The following is a 23,897-nucleotide window of genomic DNA, read 5'->3' on the forward strand; positions in this document are numbered from 1 at the left end:
GCAGATCAAGAATTTGGGAGAGACTGCTATAGCTCATCATGAAAACCCTCCCTCCAAGTTGATGATAATGGACCTTGGTTCCGCTGGGAACTGTAATTGAATCCAGTGGGAATATATCTTCCTATGATATCTCTGTGACTATATTTCCTAACGTTATTCACAAGAATATAATCGGAAAACTTTGAAAAATATCTTGCTGAAAGTCATGCACAACATTCAAGGCAATTCCCTCATTTTCCTGTCTGGTAAGCCAGTCAAACCAAGTAATGAGGTTGGTTTGACATGACTTACTCTTGTTGCACCAAGTTATGAAGCTTCCTCATCACCCTAATTTTAAAAATAAAATCCCAAACCTTTTAATAAATTATTTTATTCTCTTAGTTGGGAACATTATTGAGCTACTAACTGAATGATTTTTTGAAATTCACACTATTTTTTTCTTAAACAAACAAATGAGTATTCCCACACTTATCTTGAAACTTTCAGAATCTGAACATTCTTCATGTTCCATAAAAACTAATTCTTGATAGTTTTGTTGAAAAATCTGTTTCTTAGACTATATTTTGTCTGACTGAAACTTAGTGAAAACAAAAAGTTCGTGTATTCTATTCTGAAATCGCTTTATATGCTTAGTAGTTATCTTTAGTCAATATTCATTTTTATGCTTTCCTATTTGAGGACAATTGTGGAAACAAAGATGGATCACAGTTTTAGATTTTTTTTAACCCATCCACCGATGTAACACTTTTGTCACAAGAAAAGGACTAATCTTTCCTTTTTCATCCTGCTCTGAACATGACTAAACGACCATTTGGTTGTCCTTACCATAATTCATAAACCTTACAACTTTTGAGCATTAGCTTATTAGCAATATTCTTACCAGAATTCTGATGGTGTTGACAATATACACATTGCCCAGCTAATTTACTGGAGACATAAATGGATACATGAAAACACATATGTGCTCATATGTATATACCTAAGCACATATTTTTACTAATAAATTCTGTAGCTTTTTATTACAGTTATTTTTCCATGCCTTCATAATATTATGCTTTGTGCATATAGGAGATACATATGGTATATAATACCATATGTTGGTATATAAATTTGGGTATATAAATTTTACATAATTTTAATATACAATGTATTATTTTAATATAATCAAATAATAAAATTTAGAAATATCAGTTTAAAAATAATCTAGCTTCTGCTGTTTTCTAACTATAGTCATGTATCACATGACGTTTCAGTCAATGCAGGACCGCATATATGACAGTGGTCCCACAAGATTGGTCCTATATAGCCTATGTGTGTCGTAGGCTGTACCATCTAGGTGTGTGTAAGTAGACTCTATGATGTTCACACAATGACAAAAGTGCCTAACAACACATTTCTCAGACTGTATCCTCATCAGTAAGTGATGCATAATTGTATTCCATATATTTCATCGTAAAGTTTCCAAAATTATTAACAAGAAACAATAATTTGCATTTAGTAAATAAGCAATATGTGATTGTGAAATGTTGCAGAAATACCTGTTGTCACTCAAATTTAAGACTCTTAATTTCTGCATTTGTCCAATCTCTTCAGGAAGAAATTCCAGTTTATTGGAGCGTAGCGACATAACTGTTACATTCTTACAGCTTCCAATCTATGGGTAACAAAAGAAAATAAGTAAAGCACAGTGTAAACTATTTTTATGTATTAATTTTATAATCTATAAAGCAATTTAATTAATTTACATATTTCCTTATCACTTTTCTCCTAATATGCATTTTTTATATATAACCTCACTCTAAAATATGTGTATATATTATACATATTCCTTTAGATATTAAGGCAATGTATATCTCATGTTCTTTTACATATTAGGGAGGAAGAATTTTCTTTATAACTTTATTTTCAGGATATTTATTAACTTTATTGTTTACATAAATCACATTGTTTTTGTCCACCTAAGTGAGTACCAACACAACTATGTTTATAATGGAGGATCTTATGTACTCAGAAAATGAAGTCCTATTGACATTTCCTTTGCAAAGTTAGTTTTACTTCATGTTACAATGGTATTTGTCATTTTTATTCATAACTTTTGGCTCTAAAATAGTGATACATTGATTACTGTTTCTTCTTTATAGAAGTGTTTAGTAGCAAATGTTAAATTAAAATATACTCCATACTTTTTTCTTGATATTAATAAATAAAAATCCTATTTAGAGATAAACACTAACAGAACCTCCTGGTGAATCCTGAAGTTAAAATTATGTTATTAGGCAACACAACACTTTACAAAACTTATTTACATTAAAAATATTTCACTTCAGAAATGGAAATGTAATTATTCAAAAATGTTATTTTTAACTCTTCTTAAAATCAAAATATATGAATTATTTAAAATTCTATTTCTTAGCGTTAATGTACAATATTTTATGACTTTCCTTTGCAAGTAATATTTAAGTCAAATGCATTTTGCGAGTCAAATATAAGAAGTTATCATTTCTCATTTACAAGAGAATGACTAACAAATATATATGTAGATAATTCCTATATATATTCACAGCCCAACTCATGAATCTACACTGCCACTGCACCTGTTAAGATTTAATCCCAAAACAGATTCATTAAAAGTTAATAGAAACAAGTTTATTCCTCACTTCTCTGGGTAATTCTGGAAGGAAATTCTCATCGACTGCTAATGTTCGAAGACTATGAAGGTAGCCAATGGTAGAAGGCAGCGACTCCAGTTCATTACAGCTACAGTCAAACTCTTCTAATAAAGATAAACTGAAAAGTTAAATACACTAGTTAGACATTTTAAAAGGTCAAGATGGCAAAAAAAAAGCTTTGAAAAAGCTGCATATCCAAATTCACCAAAGTTATTCGTCTATATTATATAAATTAATTATCAATTCAGCCAAATGGTTCAATATCAGTTAAGAAATAGTTCAATTTGGTAAAATAAATATGCTTTATGTTTTCCCTTTCTAAATTCACCTGTCATTTAGCTGAACCATTAAAAACGACAGGAGGTTTTGTTTATTTTTATAGAACTTAGTGTCATTTACAGCCAGCTGTTCATGATGTACATCCTTGGAATGAGTGCACGTAACTGGCATTGGGGAGGTAGGAGGGTGTGGAGGGCAGGTCCAAGAAAGGGAGGATGAAGGGGCAAAACATTAACAACAAAAACACTGATTAAACACTAGATATTTTACTAAGCATTTTGGAGATAAAAATAACTAATCTTTTCCCTATAACAACTCTATAAGATATCTATTATTTTTAAACCCACTTTACAGATAAGGAAATTGAGGCTTAAAGAAGCTAAGTAACTTGCCCAAGGCCACACAAATGAGGAGAGCTGGGACTACACGCAGACAATGCGGCTCCACTGTATTATCTTGCCTCCTGCATTTGCTCCGAGTATTTCATGAAATACTGTAAATAAAGAACTTAGCACAGTACCTGCCATAAGATACACGCTCAGGAAATATTTTCTCTTTTTATTAGTGGACCCTGATAAATTCATTTCTAAATCCTCTGAGGCCCCTACATGCAGGCATGGTCACCTTGTTGGGTACCAGGTGTGCATGACTATGTGATTGTGTGTGCATGTTGGTGGGGGCAGAGATCAATGTATATGGGAAACCCAGATTTATTTCTTTCTTAAAAAGAAGTGAGTTTAAAAAGAGCTTATTTATTTCTTAAAAAAAGTCTAGCACAGTGGCTTACACATATAATGCCTGTAATAAATGTGGTAGAATCGAATAAAAAAGGTTTCTATCAATGATTTAGGGTCTCATGTACTCAGCAAGAGGTCACAAAAGTACCAGGAACTTTTTAAAATAAAAATTTCAGATGTATGTTCAGAGGCAGAAGTCAAAGAATTAAACAATTAAAAATGTAATTAAAGTTTCTCATTTTTTCTTTCTTTTATAGAAACGTGTTTTGAGGTTAGTCCTGAGTGACAGTAAGGCAGTCCTTAGTTTGCACAGTTCTGACATGCACAAATTTCAGTTAACATGGTTTCATTAAACAACATTAGTTCCCCAAGAACATGGTTCAAACTTCAATTACCTCCATACGTTAACTGTGAGCAACAGCAAAAAGTATACGCTTTGTTGCTAACTCTTTAGTCTACAAAGCCCAATGTCAATAACAGATGTGCATCCTAATCAGTGATTAGTCTCATTACTTCTTTCAAAGTCTGTTAGTGACGGTCACTGCACATCTGTTATTCAGTTCACACACAGACAGTAAATCATGTAGTTGTGTTGCCTTCTTGTCAATCAGCCGTAGAGAGATACTATAGGTACAATAATTTAAAATTTAATATTAATAATTTAATAAATTTGCAAAGCACTACTATTGTTGGATAATGCTGTTGGTCACCCTAATTCTCTTGGGGTTTTAAATGAAAATGTGAAAATGTTCTTTTTATCACCAAGAACCACTCCATTAATACAGCTAACGGACCAGGGAGTTATTTCAACTTTGAAAGCTTATTGCCTTACACAGACTTTTGACTTGGCTATAATGTGGTTTCTTTAGCTGAGTTTTGGAAGAAATGACATAAAGCACACAACTGACAATATTCAAGCATCATGGCAGGAAGTAACAGCAAGTAATACGTGTGCAGTATAGCAGAAACTTTTAGCACACTGTGCAAATAACTTTGCAGGATTTGAATCAAACATAAATGGAGGTACAGAAGAAATAGCTGACTGTGAGAATGTTGCCTGCCACTATTCGAGAGACGGGATATGCTGCCAGGGGAACTTAGTGAACGCAAACTTGCTGACATAAATGAGGAAAGTGGTTGCGATAAAAAGGATGAAGATATCCCAGAGGACGTGATGTAGGCAGTAAACTTACACTGAAGGAACTGTCAGAAATGTTTCATAACGTTGAAAACACAAAGGATAAAAGTTTGGAAGTTGATCCACGCTTTTAAAAATGAGTCTGACAATTCAACGATGCACAGAAAAGATGTTCACCCTGAATTATAACTTACACAATGAATGAAAAGAAGGCAAGCATTGTTCAAACTAATCTTGATAAGTTTTTTACCAAAAAAAAACCCACTTTAATTCTTGATGTTCCTAAAATTTACAACGACCGCATACTAAGTAAATTTGTTTTACCATTATTCCATTTCCCTACATATTTATAACTAGTAATAATAGTGTTTTTAAAGACCTTTTGTCAGAACAATCACAATTTTCCCCATTGATTATGAAGACTGTGTTGCATAGTTTTAGCTTGCATGGTTGTTTTCACATTCCCTCACTACTGTATAAAGTGAGAACTTCCTACACTAAAAAGACAATGTTTTTACTGCACCATGGGTTATACTGAATTAATAACCTATAGCCTAAGAGTATTTTACGTCTCTGAGTAACAGAGAAAAGCTATTAGGTGCAAAACATACATTCCTTAATGATCTCTGAAATCCACAAGATTCAAGATGATAATCTAAGAGTCCAGCTGACTTTATTAGAAATCACCTAAGGTATTTTAATGCAGGACCCTATATGAAAACAGTGATGTCACATTTACTCAGATTATCACTGGCATTCAAAAGCAAATCAAAAGAAGTGAAATAATCAGAAAGAGAAAGACAAATACAAAGAGTGAGTATGATCTCACTTATATGTGGAATCTAAAAAACAAAAACGAAAAATACTGAGCTCATAGATATAGAGAACAGATCGTGGTTGCCAGAGGTGGGGGGTGGGTTAGGGCAAAACGGGTGAAGGGGGTCAAAAGGTAGAAACTTTCAGTTATAAAATAAATAAGTCATGGGAATGTAACGCATAACATGGTAGCAATAGTTGGTTAAAAATACTATATTGCGTATTTGAAAGTTGCTGAGAGAGTAAATCTTAAGTTCTTATCACAAGAAAAAAGCAATTTTTGTAGCTATGTATGGTGACAGATCTTAATGAGACTTATTCTGGTGATCATTTTGCAATATATACAAATATCGAATCATTATGTTGTACACCTGAAAGTAATATAATGGTATACGTCAATTATACCTCAATTAAAAAATACATTCATTATACTTTATGCAAAAAAAGAGATAAAAAGTTACCTTTTTAAAAAAAGTTTTATCTATAGTCTATAATTGTGCACATTAAAAGTAATAACATTCTGCAAAGGAAGTGTAAAGTGCTTTAAAGCCCTGCTTCCCAAACTTTGGGGTGCACAGCAATCACCAGGAGAATTTACTAAAAGGCTGACTCGGAGTCAGTGGTGTGGGGTGGGGTCCAGATGCTGTGTCTGTAACAAGCTCCCAGGTGACGGAGATGCTGCTGGTCCTGGGGTTGCACATGGAGCTGCAAGGCTTTAAATAGAGCCCTTGCAGATATTTCAAGGGTAACATTTAAACACACACACATATACACAATAGATATGTCAATAACAGCTAAAATCGATACAATATTACAAGAGTTGTGTTCAGTCAGGCTTTTGTTCACGTCAGTGACACTATCGGAGGTAGAAATGCTTGAAATTGAACATCAACAATAATATTGACAATTTTCTAGAAATATTCTCTACATTTTTCTCTGCTTTAGTTTGGTCTCCATGAATTAGTCTTGGTTGGGAAGATATTACTGTGTCATTAACCCTCAATTACCTGGCTAATAAGGAGGAGAGACTGAGTATTACATAGATAATCTATAATTTCACTTTAACATTGTTTATGACCGTTAGAAACCACTGGATACCATTAAATTACTATTAACATAGATGCTAATAAACATAAAAATAAATGGCTTTGGGCTTCATTTTCTTAGGTCACTTTTAATTCTTAACAGAAGTGATGTAATTCAGTGAAAAACATTCAGACAGGCTTGAGTTTCAATTCTAGTGTGGCCACTTAATTGCTGAGTGACCTTTATCTACTACTAATCCTTGTTTTCTCATCTGTAAAATTGGTTGGTAAAGTCTAATACATAGAGTTTCAATGAAAATTAAATGTATGCTAAGCCCCTGGCATGGATTTGGCATTCCATTAAAATGACCTGTTACGAGGCATTGAGTACCCCGAAAAACCCAAATTTTGAACAATCTGTTTCTGAAACGTGTAAAAGTTATCCTGTAACCTTCCCTTTTACAATGAGTTGTTTTATGTAAATAAAACCTTCTAGTAGATAAGTGTAAAATTACCAGCAAGTGACCAGTAAGACATGGGAGCTAGACAAATTTCAGGTGACTATGAAGAATAGTGACTGTACAAGCAGAGATTTAGTAGAAAGGGATATAATAACCAAAGAGAGAGAGAGAAAACTTGGAAAAGGCAAGCTGTTTATATAGCTGCTCCCTGAAAGTGCCAGTATAGCCCAGGGGTTGAGAAACTAAATTGCAGCAGCCAGTGGGGACTGGAGTCTGGACTCCTGCAATTACTAGCGGCAATATTCTCATCAAATTTCTTAGTTACTCTGTCCCTCAGTTTCATCACTGGGCATAAGGGGGTGACAACAGTACTTACCCATGTGTTATAAAGACTAAATATCGTAGAGGAGTTAATACACGAAAAACATTTGGAGTGGGCACATAGTGAATGCTAAGCAACTTTTACCAATATCCATCAATTTCATTTAATTTAGGCTAGGAACAAGTTTTAGATGCCATTCTTAATTTTCTCATTAACATTAGGTAAGTTGCTTGTACTGCTTCTAAATACTGGCAAGAAATTAACAAAATTTAGACTAATTCTTTTCTATAGTGCTTACTAAGTGAACTTCACCCAGTTTGGTACTAAATCCTACAGTCTAAGCCAAATTCAGTGAAACTGTGGTAGAAATAGCATCTGTTAGGCATAGTCAACTATTTAGAGACTTTACCTGTGGAACACCTATGTTGACTGATTTTGAGCAGAATTCCATCATTGTATAAACAATATATTTTTCATTTCACCTGGTTTTCCTATCTTTCTAAAGTAATTATTAACTTTTGCCTTCCTTTGGATTTTTCGGGAAGTTAACTAAATTGATTGGAAAAGGAATCTGTAATTTTTTTTTAATTATAGGAGAAAAATATCACCCAAATGCAGAATACTGTTTAAAAGTATTTTTTAGTGAACAGATCTGTAACCTATGAGTAGAAAATAGCTTCAGTGCAAAAGATCACTAAAAAAAGATTCTATATGCTTCAAGTTAGGATACCAATACTGAAAGATTTCTTAACCAACCAAAATATAGAAACATTTCACATATGCTGGTGTAAGCACTGCAATTATAATTTGGTCACAAGCCGTAAATGGTCACAACCCAAAAATGCTGGGGCAGGAAGTGGAGGAGGAAATAGGCAGTAGAGGAGAATGGCTCTTAAATAGATATTGTTGCTGGTTTTGTGCTTTAACCAAAATCTTATACAATCATCAATGAAATTCCATTTAATCATTTCTCTGTACTTTTCTCAATAACTTTTTGTGTGTGTGTGTGAGGATACTTCTATCACTTTGGGAAATACATTAACGTTTTTTCCTTTTGTGTTTTAAATTTCTCTCTCTAGGTCCTTTGACTTTATAACCAAACGACAATATTCTAAACAATTTCTTCTTAAGGACTTTGACAAAAAGCACGGAAACAATTTCAAACACTGCTTTTCCTAACAGTAGCTTTTATAAGTTAAAATATGTATGAGATGGACTCAATGTTTTTGTCTCCTCCAAATTCATATGTTGCAGATCTAACTCCCAATGTGATAGCTTTTGGAGATGGGCCTTTGGGAGGTAATTAGGGCGAGATGAATTCATGAGGATGGGGCCCTCACGAGGGGATTAGCACCTTTACAAGAAGAGATGCCAGAGAGTCAATTTCTCTCTCTCTCTCTTTCTCTGTCCCACTCCCTCCCTGTGCACACACCACGAAAAAGTGATGTGAGCACACAGCCGCCTATAAGGCAAGAGAAGAGATCTCAGAATAAAACCCACCTTGCTAGCACTTGATGTTGGACTCCCAACCTCCAGAACTCTGAGAAATAAATTTCTGTCATTTAAGTCACCTAGTCTATGCTGTTTTGTTACGGCAACCTGAGCAGACTAAGATAATGTATTATTATCTTATTTGCAAATAAGTCTAAAACATTTTCCTTTTTAAGAACTGGATGCTTCATTCATGTTATATTACTAATCCTCACACAGATAAACATAAGCAATGATCAATAAATAAATCTTTTTGCTATTACTATTAATGACTATTACAATTTATTGAAGGCTCCCTAAGACTAAATCTCACAACCACCTCTGGGAGGTACTATCATTTCTATTTTACAGATGAGAAAACTGCAGTGCCGAGATGTGGAGTGACATACCCAGAGTCAATTAATTAATGAGAGCAGAAGCCAGGATTGAAATCTAAGTCTAGTCCGAAGCTGGCAAATACGCCCCCTGTGCCATACTGCTGAGGTACAAAGAAAGAGATGAAGCATGCTCAAGACGACCCCAGCCCTCAAGGAGCCCATACTCTAGTTAGGAAGACATGGCAAAATAACTGAAAAATTAAATGGTGATAGAAACAGACTGATAGAATAAATGGAAATATGTCACAAGTTAGAGTGTTCTCTACCTCCCATACAGAGTTCCCAAAATTTATTTGTCCATGAAACTTATCTTTATGTCATACCTATTAAAATCTCAAGTCACTGTTTCAAAGAATATAATTTAGGAAATCTGGTCTAGTTCATGGGTTCACTAGAGCTTTTAATTCGGAGGAGGAATCTGCTGTGGTGTGGGTGCGCAGAAGCGAGAAGAATTAAGTCATAAAAACAAGTAAACATATTTCTTGAATCCAAATCCCAGAAATTCAAAGGACCTAAGACAATATTTTTGTTTACTTTTTAAAAAAAAACATTCATTGAATGTGTGAGCGATTTCCATTTATTGACACATTTAATCCTCACAACATTCTCTTGAGGTAGACATTATTATGATTTCCAGTTTACGGCAGAGAACAGAAGCCTCTGTGTTACCCAACGGCACATCAGAGAGCCAGGTTTTAAACCCACAAAGTGCTGGTTCCAGAGCCAAAGCAACCGAGCACTTTCCTCTTGAAGGCAGCTTCATTTTAAACGAGTCTCTTAGGCAAGTCTGATGTGGGCAGGATGGAATAGTGTGTGAGAAGCTAGCTGATGACTATAAAAGTAAGCTGAGTCTAGATGGCAGTTCTCAAACTTTAGTGTGCATCTCAGTCCCCTGAAGGGCTTGTTAGCACATAGATTGCTGGCCCAACGCCCGGAGTTTCTGATTCAGTAGATCTGGGGTTGTCTCTGAGAATTTGTATTTCTAACAAGTTCCCAGTTGAAGCTGATGCTGCTGATCAGGGGACCACATGTTGAGAATCACCAGTCTAGACTAGACTATGGGAGAACTTGAGTATGACGTGAAGTAACTTGGGTTTTATACAGTGAAGGGTTTGTGTGCATGTACTGTTTTTATTTTTTGGACTAGAATAACATTACATGATACAAAATTCAAAAAGTACAGAGGGTATATGATAAAAGCAAGGGTCCCTATATACTCTATTACCCAGCCCCAAATTCTTTTCCCAAAGCCATGCACAGTTGCAGGTTCGGGTGTCCTTCCAGGCTTGGGGAACAGAGGGAAGCACTGTGTTTAGCACTCAGGTAACTAGAACAAAGTTCACTTATTTTCTTGCAATTATAGCAGTCTAGTAAGTAGACTATGAAAATTTGCCATTTGTAGACTAAACATTTGGATCAGAGAATTAGAGAATTTTAGATGTAGGTGGAACTTATAAATGAGGAAACGAAGCCACGGAGAGGTTAAGTAACTTGTCCAAGTTCACACAGTAAGCGGTGTAGCCAGGGTCACACCCATGTTGTCTGACTCCAAAGTCAGTGCTCCTTGCACTGTCCCTCAGGAGTCTGAGACCCATACAGAAGAAAGGATTTACCCAGCTTTGCATAGCTACTTAGATTTTCTGATTCCCAGCCCAGCGGACTTTTTGACCATACTCTGTGAAGGAAGGACTTTTTAAAATACCCATTCAGATTTTCAGTTTCTTGCTCTTGTCCAAGACAAAGCCAAGAGAGAGAAGGCTCAGCATGCAGTTTCTCTTCTTATGGGAGATCCTTTGACTCTAGAGCAATGGGACCCATTAAATTACCAAATATTACAAAATGTGTGACTCAACTATCACATATATTAAGAGGCATCATATATAGTTCAATGAACAGCTTAGCTTTGAAATCTGGAAACTTCTCTCAGCCTCAGTTTCTGTATCCATTGATGGGGAGATCATAATACACATCTAGTAGTGTTAGTGGGCCTGTAACTACATAAGAAGGCATGTAAGGCAGCAAACATGGTGTCTGTCACAACGTGAGCACACACAAGAAAGTTTTTCACTATTTTCATGACACATTCAATTTTTAGAGCAGCTGGAACTCCCAGGCACAGACTAAGAGTCAATAACAAAAATAATCAATTTTACAAGTCATGGAATCTATTTCGACTACGAAAAATGTTAAAAAGTGAATTCTTCCAGCAAATTTTTAATAGTTGAACTATTAACAATTACCAAAGACAAGTCTAATCCTGAAACGTTCTATGTGCAGAGTGAGAATGTTTTTGGTCACTGCAACTGGTCTTAACATTTCTAGGATTATGGTGCCCAGAAGATTAGGTAGAATGTTTCATAAAAAAATAGACTATTCCAGCCTTTTCAAAAGACTTTCTGCATGTGACCTGGGGTGCCATTTAACAGGAACATAATCAAATTTCATCTCTAGTCCGTGCACTAAACTTTTGATCTATCGATTCTGAATTTCTTAAGGAAAACAAAGCCATTATTATTATATGATTATTATTATTTTACTTTTTTAGGTTGCTTATTAAGGTCTACTATTAAAGGTATACTAAATTTTAGAAATATAGTCCTTTTTGCCATACATGCAAATACAAAACATGTGTATGCGGGTGCTACCTTACGGTGAGAACAAAAGGTAGACGATAGCTGTCTTAACTTTACCATCCAAACCACGGTGTGACAGAACAGAAATCTTCAAACATTTTTGTCTTAGGATCCCTTTACACTCTTAAAATCCCTGGTAATCTTAAAGAACTTTTGTTTCTATGGTTTATAGTCCTATTGGTATATTATAAATTAAAACAGGGGTTTTTAAAATAGTTATTTGTTCTTAACAATAAAAAACCCATGACGTGTGAATAACATTTTTATGCGAAGTAACTATATTTCCAAAAGAAAAACATTTAGTGAGAAAAGTGACATTGTTTTAATTTTGGAAATCTCTTCAACGTTTGGCTTAATAGAAGATAACTGGATTCTCATATCTGCTTACGTATTCAATCTGTCACAACAGATTGTGTGTATATTATTTTCCTGAATTATGTCAGAAAAACCCAAACTCACACAGGTACAGTTAGAAAATGGAGTAGTATTTTAATAGCTTTTTGGATAATTGTGATTATTCTTTGATACTATACTAAAACTCAACAAGTGGTAGTTTATTAGGGGATAATTGCAGTGTGGAATCTGAAATTATATCAATGAACTTTTCTTACTCTTCATACCAATACATTAAAATCAGCTGGTGTATTTTGCACTTTCAATGGGTCTTTTACTCATGTCTGATTTTGTAACTCATACATTGGTTATTTGGAAAATGTGGCTTCACTGAGTTAAACAGATTTTCCAAATGTTGACACATTTCACAATGTAGTATCAACAAATCACTTTCATTAATTTCACACAAGTCTTATCAGAAAAGACTTTAAGTATTGGGAAGCTGTCAAGTTCATGGTGGCAGAAACAAATTTTCCAAAATTCTAACTTTTGCTCGATAGCTCAAATTTCATCGCTGGCAACAAATACTGTCAGTTCGTTTCCTTGAAGCGTCAAGCTCACTTCGTTCATTTTTGACAAGATGTCTGCCAAATACCCACGTATGAATAACCATGGTTTGTCAGTCAGTCTTCCTCTTCTTCTTCTTTTTTAATAGACATTATTTTTAGAGCTGTTTTAGGTTCACAGCAACATTGAGCAGAAGGTACAGAGATTTCCCATGCTTCCTCCCCATTTCCACCCTCAGTATACACAAATGTGTTAAATTATGGATTTATATTATTCTTCACACTGAGATGTGGAGCAAGAAACCTATAAAATGGCCTTTCACAGTTTTAGAATGAAGATAGCTTACTGATCTCTCATTTTACATAAGTTGTAAACAAAAGCATTTCAGTGAAACACTGATAATTATATATATTTCCTAAAGAACTATAAAATTAGAAATAAGTTGCTTTCCAATAAATGGAATATGTTTTGTCCTTAAAAAATAATGATGATCTTTCATCTTGAAGCTTTTAAAAATGCAAGCTAAAACAGACGCTTATCTCTTTAGCTTCTAAAAGTACATTAAACTTCTACAAATACCAAATATTACTAATAGTATAATGGCAAAATATACATACTGCAGAGCCTTATAAAAATTGATTTGATTTTGTAGGACATATTTTATGCGGTTAAAAACACCAAATTAACTATATCTGGAAAATTACAGGCAATTGAAGGTCTGGGTAATCACTTTGCTTATGAAAGAGTCACAGTTAAGTATTTCTCATGATATTATATAGTTGGGTGTCAATGAAGTGTTCAGATATAAAACTAAATTAAGATATATACAAATATATAACCAAATAAAATATGGTCTAAAATAAGTTTACACATGAACAAGATTATTAACATCTCTAGTAGAAAATGTTTTGAAGGGGAAAACTCAAGTTATCCCTCTGTTTCTGGCTTTAGAGAGGCTGACTGGTATGAAATTTGGCACTTACTTTCCGATTGTATTGGGTAGTATTGTCAGTTGATTGTCATCTACTTTTAGAGTAGTTAGCTTTTTCAACAGTCCTAAAACAGAGAAGAAGGTTTATCAATACATAAGAACAGATTTCTGATGGGAAATACAATATGAAAGAAATAAAAGGAATCGCTGTGATGAATGTGTGTCAGCTAATTGGCTGCATTCTGCTTATATAAACCTACAAACTGATATTTGTGTGTAGTCTAGTTTTGACCTTCCATTTGCAAAACATTTACTTACATCAATGGGAGTTCGAGTACACCAACGCAAACAAGTAAACAAAACATAGGGCTCCATAGAAACTTGAGTTGACAGTAACACCACATTTCCCTTTTCTATTATGCAGCAAATGGACCAGATGAAATTTTTCAAGCCAGCTGTGATTTAATATTTAATTAACTCCTAAGCTCTAATAACTAAAATTCCTGTTGTGATACAAATTGAAAACAAATCCAAATTAAGCCTAATAATCAACGAATGGGTACTGAGGTATTGCAATGCAGTGGTTATAATTATGGACTTGGAAAATTACAACATATGACCTCATACTCTTTTTGTTACCATAAATCCTTGACTTGGATCAGCAGTAAGCACAAAAACTTGCAGTTTTTAATACACCAAGTAGAATTGGCCAAGAATTGACGTTCCAACTATTTATCTTTCACTGTCTGATTTATGCCCTCATACCCTTCCTGCTTGCTCTCCTCTCGGGGTTTTAATGAGAATTAGCCACAGAGTAATTGAAGAACAGCTTCTACCCAGCCATAACATAACCTATAATATCAATATGGCTTAAATAGCCAAAATCCAAGGACAAAGCATTAACAATTGGCTAACTTTTGCTTTATGTTGGAAATATGCCTTATATGCTACAGACTGCTTGTTTTGCAGAACGCTTGTTCTGATGGACAGAGTAGGTTCTGTGGTCAAATGCACTGGGGAAACGCTAAATTAAACGGATTTCTTTAATGAAGTTTTTCAAGTCGGTTTTAATATACTAATGTAGCAATGTGACTCTCCAAAGCTACCGTGGAATCCACATGCACACACAGAGCATCTTGTCCAGGTAGAGTTTCGCGGACATCCTTTGAGATGCAGTGCTGTGCATCATGCCCATTCACTTCAAGTCTTCTGAGGATTCCTTAAAGGCATAGAGTAAGTCACCAAAAATCTGAAATAAAGTTGTCGTTGCCCTTTAAATTTCAGTATGCTCACTTACCTATTCTGCAGAAGCACTCAGAATCTCTACTTTAGTGGAGAGAAATGTTATGACTATCAGACTGTCATGAGAAAATATCTACAATATTGGAAGCTTAATACATCAGCTTGTGCCTCTAGGACACAATGCTGAAAACAGCAGCACCTGGGAAAGAGGACAATTCACACTGAGGTCATTTGTCTCTGAAGTTGAACACCCACTGCCATATTCATCTATGTTCAAAGGGTGACTGAATCACTTTAGCTTCTCCAGTGTGTATATGTTAAAATGTCAGCCTTGGAAACACAAAAGAACTCCTGAGCCTGCTCATCAATTGTGAGAAGAATACAGGGGACTATGAATTACGGCTAAATTTTGTGTGACCTGGTAGCCACGATCAAACCACTGCCCCCGCCCACCAAAGGAGCTGGAGGAGGCTGGCAGTCTCCATCTCTCTTGATTGAGTCATAGAGGTTTTGGGCTGGGTTACAGATGGCTGAGCAGATGCCATGAAGCCAGGCTGCAAAGCACTCTTTAAGAGAATCATAGTCTCTGGGTGTGAAGCTGTGGTGAGAAAATCTTCAGGCAGGTTAGGGACTAAGGCCAAAAGGCTGACGAAACAGATTTTTTTGAAGAATGGAATAGTGATTCTCACAATTGACAGAAACTTCTATAGCTTTAAAGGCTGAAGCAAGTTGGCCTCACTGCTTAGTTCTGAGTTCCACATCTATGGATTTGAAGGGACCTCACTTATCTGTGTTGTGGCTACTTTGTCACTCACATACTCCATCCAAGGGGATACTCTTTGGACAGATTCTGAAGCTTCTGTGGAATCTGATTGTCCTTGGAGTGGAAATAGGCCATTAGCCTCACCTCCATTGTTCTGACTTCCTCTGGCAGACAATTCCTTTCTTACGTTTCTATGTCATATCTGCTTGGACACTCTTCTATCTTATAGGAACCAAAGGTATTTTATCCTCTTCTGTCTCTCCACTTGTGCCCTTCCTGAATTCCACACCTCTTTATCCTATACACCCAACTAAGAAGTACAGGAGAGAAAGAAAAAGGAGGCCTTTTACTATGATTTTAGCTACTTATGTATAAATATATAACAAGCAGCAATGTATTAAACATTAATATAATGTTATCAAAAATAGCCAATATTTACATGGCATTTATGCACATGTAATAGAATTTTAAAAGCCAAAATAGTTATGCACTCATCAAATCTAGGATCATAATAATTGTTACATTATTATAATAGCTAACACTGAGCACTTACTCCATGCCAGGTACTGTTTTAAGCAATTTTACATATAATAATTCTTTTATTGCTCAAAATAATCTCATGATTCAAGTACTGTTACTATCCTACCTAATGGATGATGAAATTGAGGCAGAGAGGGAGTAAATAGCTTGTCTAAGGTCACACAGCTAGTAAGGTAGAAACAGAATTTGAACTCAGGCAACTCAACTATAAAACCTGTGTCCTTAACCACTAAGTGAATAACATAAATTATTTTGGAAAGTAAAAACAATTCTATTGTCCATTACTGAGTTTCTGTGCTATGCGAAGCAGAGATTTCATTGAAGAGACTGTTAACCCTCCATATAGAAGAGGAGAAGAGCCCCCTTCATCTTCCCTGGAGCCAGCACAATCAGAGGACGCAGCACCCAGGGCTTGTTGTTGACTCTGTCACTTCATTCAAATCCCTCATAGTTGCAGAACTAAAATAGTGTGAAGAAAGTAAAGATTTTGTTTTATTTCCCATTTCCCTTTATTAATACTATGAAATTTCTCATTTTTTACTCTTTTAAATGTTGGTAGTCCAATAGATAATCTATGATCAAATAAAGAAGACAAGATGCAATCTCCCATCCAATCAGCATCAATGAATTATCTTAGGGTCTTAGAAAAGAGCCTTAGTCCCCTCTCCCAGATATTTCTCTTGACCAAGAAGGGAATTCTCAGAGGAAAGTCAGCCATGCTACATGTATCATCATGGACTCTAGAGACTGCAGATGTATAAATACAATTTTCCCTGAAAGGTAAGTAGGGCTCAAAGATAGTTCAAGGAGTAAACTACTATAACAAAGTTAGTTTCTTAATTTGAGAACCATTCGGATTCTAAATGAAGGTGTTAAATCTATAATACCACCTGCCTGTCACAGGCTGTTTTAAGCCAGCCAAATATCTAATCTGATGTTTTCTATCACCTTTACAGGCTGCCCTCCCCGGGCCAGAAGGCTAATTTCCTAGTCTGCCTTCTGAAAGGAAGATATTTTAAACAAAGAATTATATCATCTTTTATTTCACTATGTGACATTTTCATTTCCAGGATTTATAATTGGTTCTTTTTCATAACCACTTGTTCTTGGTCATATCACCTGTTTTGTTTTATAACTTCTTACTGTTTTTAGGAATGTTATTCTTCCTTTGATCTGTTTGAGGATCCACACATACTTAAAATCATCTTGACACTGCTTGATAACTTCGGTTTCCCTTGGGGTAAATTTTCCTATTTGTTTGAGTTTTTGGTTGTCAAAACAACATTAGTTTTCCTTTAAGAATGTGTTTGCATGCTTATTTGTGAGGGTGAGGTTTCCTCATTACCTATGCTAACCCCTCCCTGTCGGGCAGTTTTATGGGGACCTCCACCTGACTCCCGAGTCTCTGGAGTTCAGAAGCAGGTCTTATATCAGAAACATGGTAGTCTCACCATGTCTCACCCATGTGGATATTGCAGATCCAGTCCAAACCAGCTTAAGACTTGCCATGGTTTTCAGCAGTGAACCTGTTATCTGTTCTCTCCACATATTAGTTGTAGGTTTTTTTCAGTCTTTCTTCACAGAAAAGGGGTTCCTGCCTCAATCTCCTGTAAGTTTGGGTTTCCCTGTTACATGTAAGGTGTTATTTTTTTCTTTCCACTGCAGGAACTGAACTTATGACTGCCACTGCTATTTGTGGTCTGGAGTCCATCAGGCTTGGGGTTATTGCTGTATTTCCATTCGATCTCAGGTTCAGGTCAATGTTCATTCTTCTTAAGCATAGATAAATTATTTTATTTACTAAATTTTTAAGCAGCACTTACCATAAACCAGGAATAGTTCTTGGTGCTGAGGAGGCAGTAATGAACAAAAATATATTCTTCAAATATAAGTTTTTCTCTATCTCATTATGTCTTTGAAGAGGTATGGAGTGGTGATTGAGTAGGAGTGTAAGGTATGTATCTTGACCAGATGGTTATCTTGACCAAATGACCATTTCTGACCAAAGGACGCTCTTTTTTCTTTTTTGGCTGAGGAAGATTAGCTCTGAGCTAACATCTGTTGCCAATTTTCCTCTTTTTTTCCTTGAGGAAGATTAGCCCTGAGGTGACATCTGTGCCAATCCTCCTCCACTTTATACGTGGGTTCCCACCACAGCATGGCAGCTGAGTGGTGCACCTGGGATCTAAACCTGTGAACCTGGGCTGCTGAAGTGGAGCACACTGAACTTAATCACTAGGAAATGGGGCCAGCCCCCAGGATGCTCTTTCTAACCGTTACACTTCCATACCTTCTACAACATAAAACAGTATTTCCTAAACTTATCTGATCATAAGTTTCATCTAGGATGTTTAACAAACATATAGATCAGAAGGCCTAACTATAAACTTTCTGAATCAGAATTTTCAGAGAAAGAGGCTGGAAATGTAGAAGTGTTTAATAAAGTTCTCAGATAAGTCTTATGCTGGAGAAAGTTGAGGAAATACTGTTATAACATGTGCAATTCTATAAATCAAAAAGTCATAAGATCCAGAAAGAAAGAAAAGCTAGTCTGTTTTGTCAAAACTAGTATTCCCTATTAGCCTGCAAGAATGGTGAAAAGAGAAACAATAAAATGTTGAAGAAAAATTTGGGAAATGGCCATGTCTTTTAGGTCCCCTTCAGTCAGGCTACCTAGGTTGTGACTTAATTTTCAGAAGCACTAATAAGTTCCAGAACATATGACACATCTAATTCAAAGAGTGTTAAAAACCACATCCCAAAGGTAAGCAATTTGATGATTATCCTCCTAGCCGAGTCTTCTCATAAATAATAATAGCAAGATATCTGTCCAAAAAGGTTTACTCATTATTAAACTTAGATTCTTTCATTGTTTTACTCATATAAAAATTTGTAACAAAAATAGATTGAGTGCTCAATATACACTCAAATTACCTCCCCTCATGAATCTTAAAAAGCATATTAAAGACAATGTTTTTTTTTAAAAAAGAGAACTATGAAGATATTTTATATTTATTATACATCTTCACGTTATTCCTAGATTATAGCAATGTTACAACAATATTAAAAGTAGAATATAGCAACACTGAGGACAGAAGCTACTGTAATTCTATAGTGATAAAAGGAGACATATATGGCTATCGAATTACTTTAAAGCTAAGATATATACTCCTTACAGTAACATTTTACAACTTAGGAGATCTGGAAAATGTGAAAATATACCAACTGAGGAGGATCATCTTAATAGGAGATGCTTCTTGAATTTGATGAGTTACAATTTCATTTTAAGGTATTTGTAAAACACTATTTTATCTTCTTGAATGATGAACTTGCTAATTTACTAATATCAGGCTGACCATATATTCCCTATGTCTATAGACAAACTATACACCAAAAAAGAAAGTGGCACATTTGCCATAAACATTCATGACAAAACATTATATTCTCACCTATAGAGTCAGGCAACTGCTGCAACATATTGGATGACAGCAAGAGGTCCTCCAGGGCTTCACATCCAGAAATATCCATGTCAACCGTTTCTATTCTGTTTTTTGACATATCCAGGTATATCAACATCTTTAACTTCCCTATATTCTTGATGACATTGCATAAACTCAGGGTTAGTTGAGAAACTTTCACAAGACATTTTAAAGTTGTAAAAACCACAACACTGTAAAATTAATTTTAAAGGCAATGACAACAATAATAAGTGTTGGCAAGAATGTGGAGAAATTATAACCCTCATACATTGCCAGTAAGAATGTAAAATTGTGCAGCCATTTTAAAAACAGGTTGGCAGTTCCTCAAAATGTTAAACGTAGAGTTGCCACGTGACCCAGCAATCCCCAGATCTATACTCAAGAAGAAAGCACATGTCCACACAAAATACCAATGTTCAAAGCAGCATTATTCACAACAGCCAAAAAGTGGAAATAAACCAAATGTCCATCAGTTGATGAATGGATAAAAAAATATTTATATGATGGAAAATGATGGAATACTATTTGGCAATAAAAATAAATAAAGTACTGATACATGCTACAAAACAGATAAACCTTGAAAACACATGCAGTGAAAGATGCCAGTCACAAAAGACCACATATTGTATGATTCCATTTATATGAAATGTCCAGAATAGGTAAACCTATAGAGACAGAAAGTAGATTAGGATTGCTAGAGGCTGGGGGGCGGGGGCGTGGGAGTGACCACTATTGGCTTCAGGGTGTCTTTTAGGGGTAATGAAAATGTTCTAAAATTAGACCATGGTGATGGCTGCACAACCATGTGAGTATTCTAACAACCACTGAATTGTCTACTTTAAATGGGTGAATTTTAGGGTGTGAGAATTATATCTCAATATAGCAGCTAAAACACAATAATCTCAAAGTTGTAACCAAATTAATTAAATAAACAATGCATGTTGACATCTTGATTCTTACAATTTCAAATGCTTAAGAAGGGTTTTAAATTGTGATTTAGACTTTATCCTACTGGGAAGCTTCAATATTTTGTTCATTCAATCTTTCTTTTTGAGGATCTACTATGGACCAGGACTTATGTTAAATATTGGAGAACAATCATGAATAAGTCAGCTAGGGATGGGGAGAGACTTGTCATGATAAGGACAAAGCCTTTATTCTTAAGGAGCTCACAGTAGTGAAGGAAACTGTCAAGTAAACAAATAATTATAATATCCTGTAATATGTACAATAAAAGAAGCATGCAGGGAATGCCATAGAAGCACAGGGCTGCAAATTGCCTGGAAGATGCTGCTTGTCAAGAAAAAGAGAATCTGTATCTGGAAGAGAGACCAGAACGTATATTTACAGAAGTGTGCAAAAGCATGGCGTATTTGAGGAATAGTGGGAAACGCAAAGCAACTGAATAGAGTGATGAAGTCAGGATTATAAGAAACCAGCTGTTAAAAGGCCTTATGTGTTATGTGAGGAGATGTGAACTCTATCTTATAGGCAAGAAAGGCTACTCAAGGTTTTTAAGATGGAGAATGACACGATCAGATTTGTGCTTTGAAATAGTAACTTCAGGGAACTGTGAAGGAAAGATTCATAACCAGACTCAGAGAGACCCATTAGAAGGATCTGGAAGCAGTTTAGCTGAGGCGATGAGAGGGACCTGTATCAAGGCAGCAGAAGTGCAGATGAAGAGGGGATGGGCTCAAAAAAAGTTTAGAAGTGGAATGATGGGATTAGCACCATCACTGAACAATTGGATTGCTGAGGACAGGGGAGGAGTCAAGTCATACCCTGGGCAAGGAGTGAATAGTGATCCCTTAGCTGGGACACGGACTAGAGGAGTTAGAGCAAGATGAAAGTCTTCATTTTCCTTTTCTTTAGGGCATGTTTTGCAAATAAATGTGCCACACATATCCATGTTCAGTGGTTCATCTGTTTGTCTGGTCTACTTGTGTACACTTTACTACATTGTCGCTACTTATTTGACAGAGTATAAATAAACAAACAAATAACAAATAAATAAATGTATTATACACACACACGAGCACACACTGGCACTGTGCTAAGCACTTTATATATATTATTTGATTTAATACTTTCTATTCTTGCTATTCAAAATGTGTTCTGTAGAGCAGCAGCACTGGTGCCACCTGGGAGCTTGTCAGAAATGTAGAAGCCCAGATCCATTGCAGACCTACTGAATCAGAGCCAGCATTTTAACATTCAGGCTTAGAAATTAAGTAATGTCACATGTTGGGTGCCCTGGGAAGCAGAGACAAAGAGAAGTTTGTGAGAAAGTGTTCTTAGGATCAACACCAGCGGAAAGAAAGAGGGAGGGGAGGAAGCAGGATTGGGCAGAAGAATCTGGGCTGTGATGAAGTCTTAAGAAAGGTCCTCAGCTGACTGACCCTTGAAGGAGTACTGAAGTAGAGACTGCCCTGTGGTTGTCCTGAGTAGGGGTGAATGGCCTTTATACTCCTGCACTCATCGGTCCCTGGAAGGAGGTCTCCCAGTAGAGGAGTGTGACCCTGGGTGAGGAGGTTCTCTTCAGCTGAGGTCATTCCTGAAGAGGGTGGAGAGCTGCAAGCAGCATTCCCAGAAGCTGGGGAATAGAGTAAGTTCTTTATTCCAGGAGGATGATGCATGACAGCATCTACTACAAGCAGCATTCCAAGGTTACCCCATTATTAAAGGGTGGAGCTAAAATTCAAACTCACTTTTATCAGATTACAGACTACAAAGCCTACTGATTATACTGGCAGTTCCTGACCTCTATCTCCCTAATCAACCCAGCACATACCTCGAGCCCTATGCGGGCTCAGCTCCCTATGTGGGCAGAGAGTGTGAGCACAGTCTTGGAGTAGGTGAGTAGTTGCTAGGCTAGGAACTGAGCACTTTGGGTGAGTCAGGCCAGAGGGCTGAATTTCTCCCTATGCTTAGAAATATGTCACTCATAGCCTTCCTCACCAGGGAACTAGTATGTTACCTTAGCTCATTCTTCTCTTCTGGTGAGTAAGAAAAGAATGATATGTGTGTTTATGTGTTTGTGTGTATTTCTTTTTTTGTTCCTTTATCTTGAGAAAATTTCTTTCCTCTTTGAAGCTTCCTTTATTGCTAGCTCCAGTGCAACTCAATATTTTGGTGTGAAGTTTCTAAATACCTTTTAAGGAAGTAAAATGACACTTTGGTGTTTATTTTTGAGTCTTTCTAAACGCTCACTTTCAAATACCTCATAAAGGCAACAGTAGCTGGAGTGACAAAGGCCTTCGAGACACAACGTCTCCAAGTCCTTGAGGATACTGAATGTTGCTCCATTCAAACTAGAGGGGTCTACAGGTGAGCAGGACAGCAGATGAAAACAGCAGAAGCCATCACAAGCAAAAGAAGATACTGGAGTTGGTTTAAAAATAAACATGGATTTAACACATTGTTTAGTCATAATTTGGTTGACTGATCTTAGAGTGATGGTCACAAGACAGAGAGCTATGTAGAGGACTAATTTTGGGGCATTGCTTATTTGCTTCTCTGATTATTAAAAACAGTGAAAAAAATGGTAGTCCAGGCTTCCAAAAGTATTCAAAAAGTATATTAACTTAATGTAGTATGATACATGAACTAATACTAAAATGAACTTGCTTTTTTTCCTGTGTCTTATGATACTAAATATTTAGGATTAATCATTCTGTGAAACTGATAAACCTGGGCTGAAGCCTGTGTTCAAGATTAGCCTTCCAAAGTCATGTGTTTCCAGGTAATTGTATAACAGCTATTTGCCAGCACTGACATTCAGAAAGCCATGCCTGTTTATGGCAGGGAGGTGTGTGGGGTATTCCTATAAGGAGTATGGCTAAATTTGAAATTCAAGTGTACTAACTAAAGGAAGAAATCTACTTAAAGCTGGCAGTATATAAGAAAAATCTACTTTCAAAATAGATAAATCAGGCAGCATTATCTGCTTTACAAAAGATTTCATCATCACCTTTCCATTTAAATAATAAGCTTACTAAGAAATTTGAGGTCTGAGTTAATTTTCAAGGCTGGATTTTGGGAATGTAACAGTTGTGAAAAGTAAGATGACCCTAATTCTCATATGTACCTTC

The 23,897-nt window shown here is 35.8% G+C and overlaps 1 protein-coding gene across 7 annotated transcripts in view; it reads right to left on the reverse strand.

The window, feature by feature from the left end:
• Positions 1–23,897, reverse strand: part of LRRC7 (leucine rich repeat containing 7) — a 491,842-nt gene that overhangs the window by 107,389 nt on the left and 360,556 nt on the right. For all 7 annotated transcript variants that reach the window (XM_070268846.1, XM_070268842.1, XM_070268844.1 and 4 more), the window contains 4 exons: positions 19,774–19,918; positions 13,832–13,904; positions 2,658–2,787; positions 1,539–1,654 (listed from right to left, as the gene is read on the reverse strand). In XM_070268846.1, coding sequence (XP_070124947.1) covers positions 1,539–1,654; positions 2,658–2,787; positions 13,832–13,904; positions 19,774–19,918 — 464 coding nt within the window. The remainder of the gene's footprint in view (positions 1–1,538; positions 1,655–2,657; positions 2,788–13,831; positions 13,905–19,773; positions 19,919–23,897) is intronic.

Source organism: Equus caballus, chromosome 5, assembly GCF_041296265.1.
Source record: "Equus caballus isolate H_3958 breed thoroughbred chromosome 5, TB-T2T, whole genome shotgun sequence".
Classification (NCBI taxonomy): domain Eukaryota; kingdom Metazoa; phylum Chordata; class Mammalia; order Perissodactyla; family Equidae; genus Equus; species Equus caballus.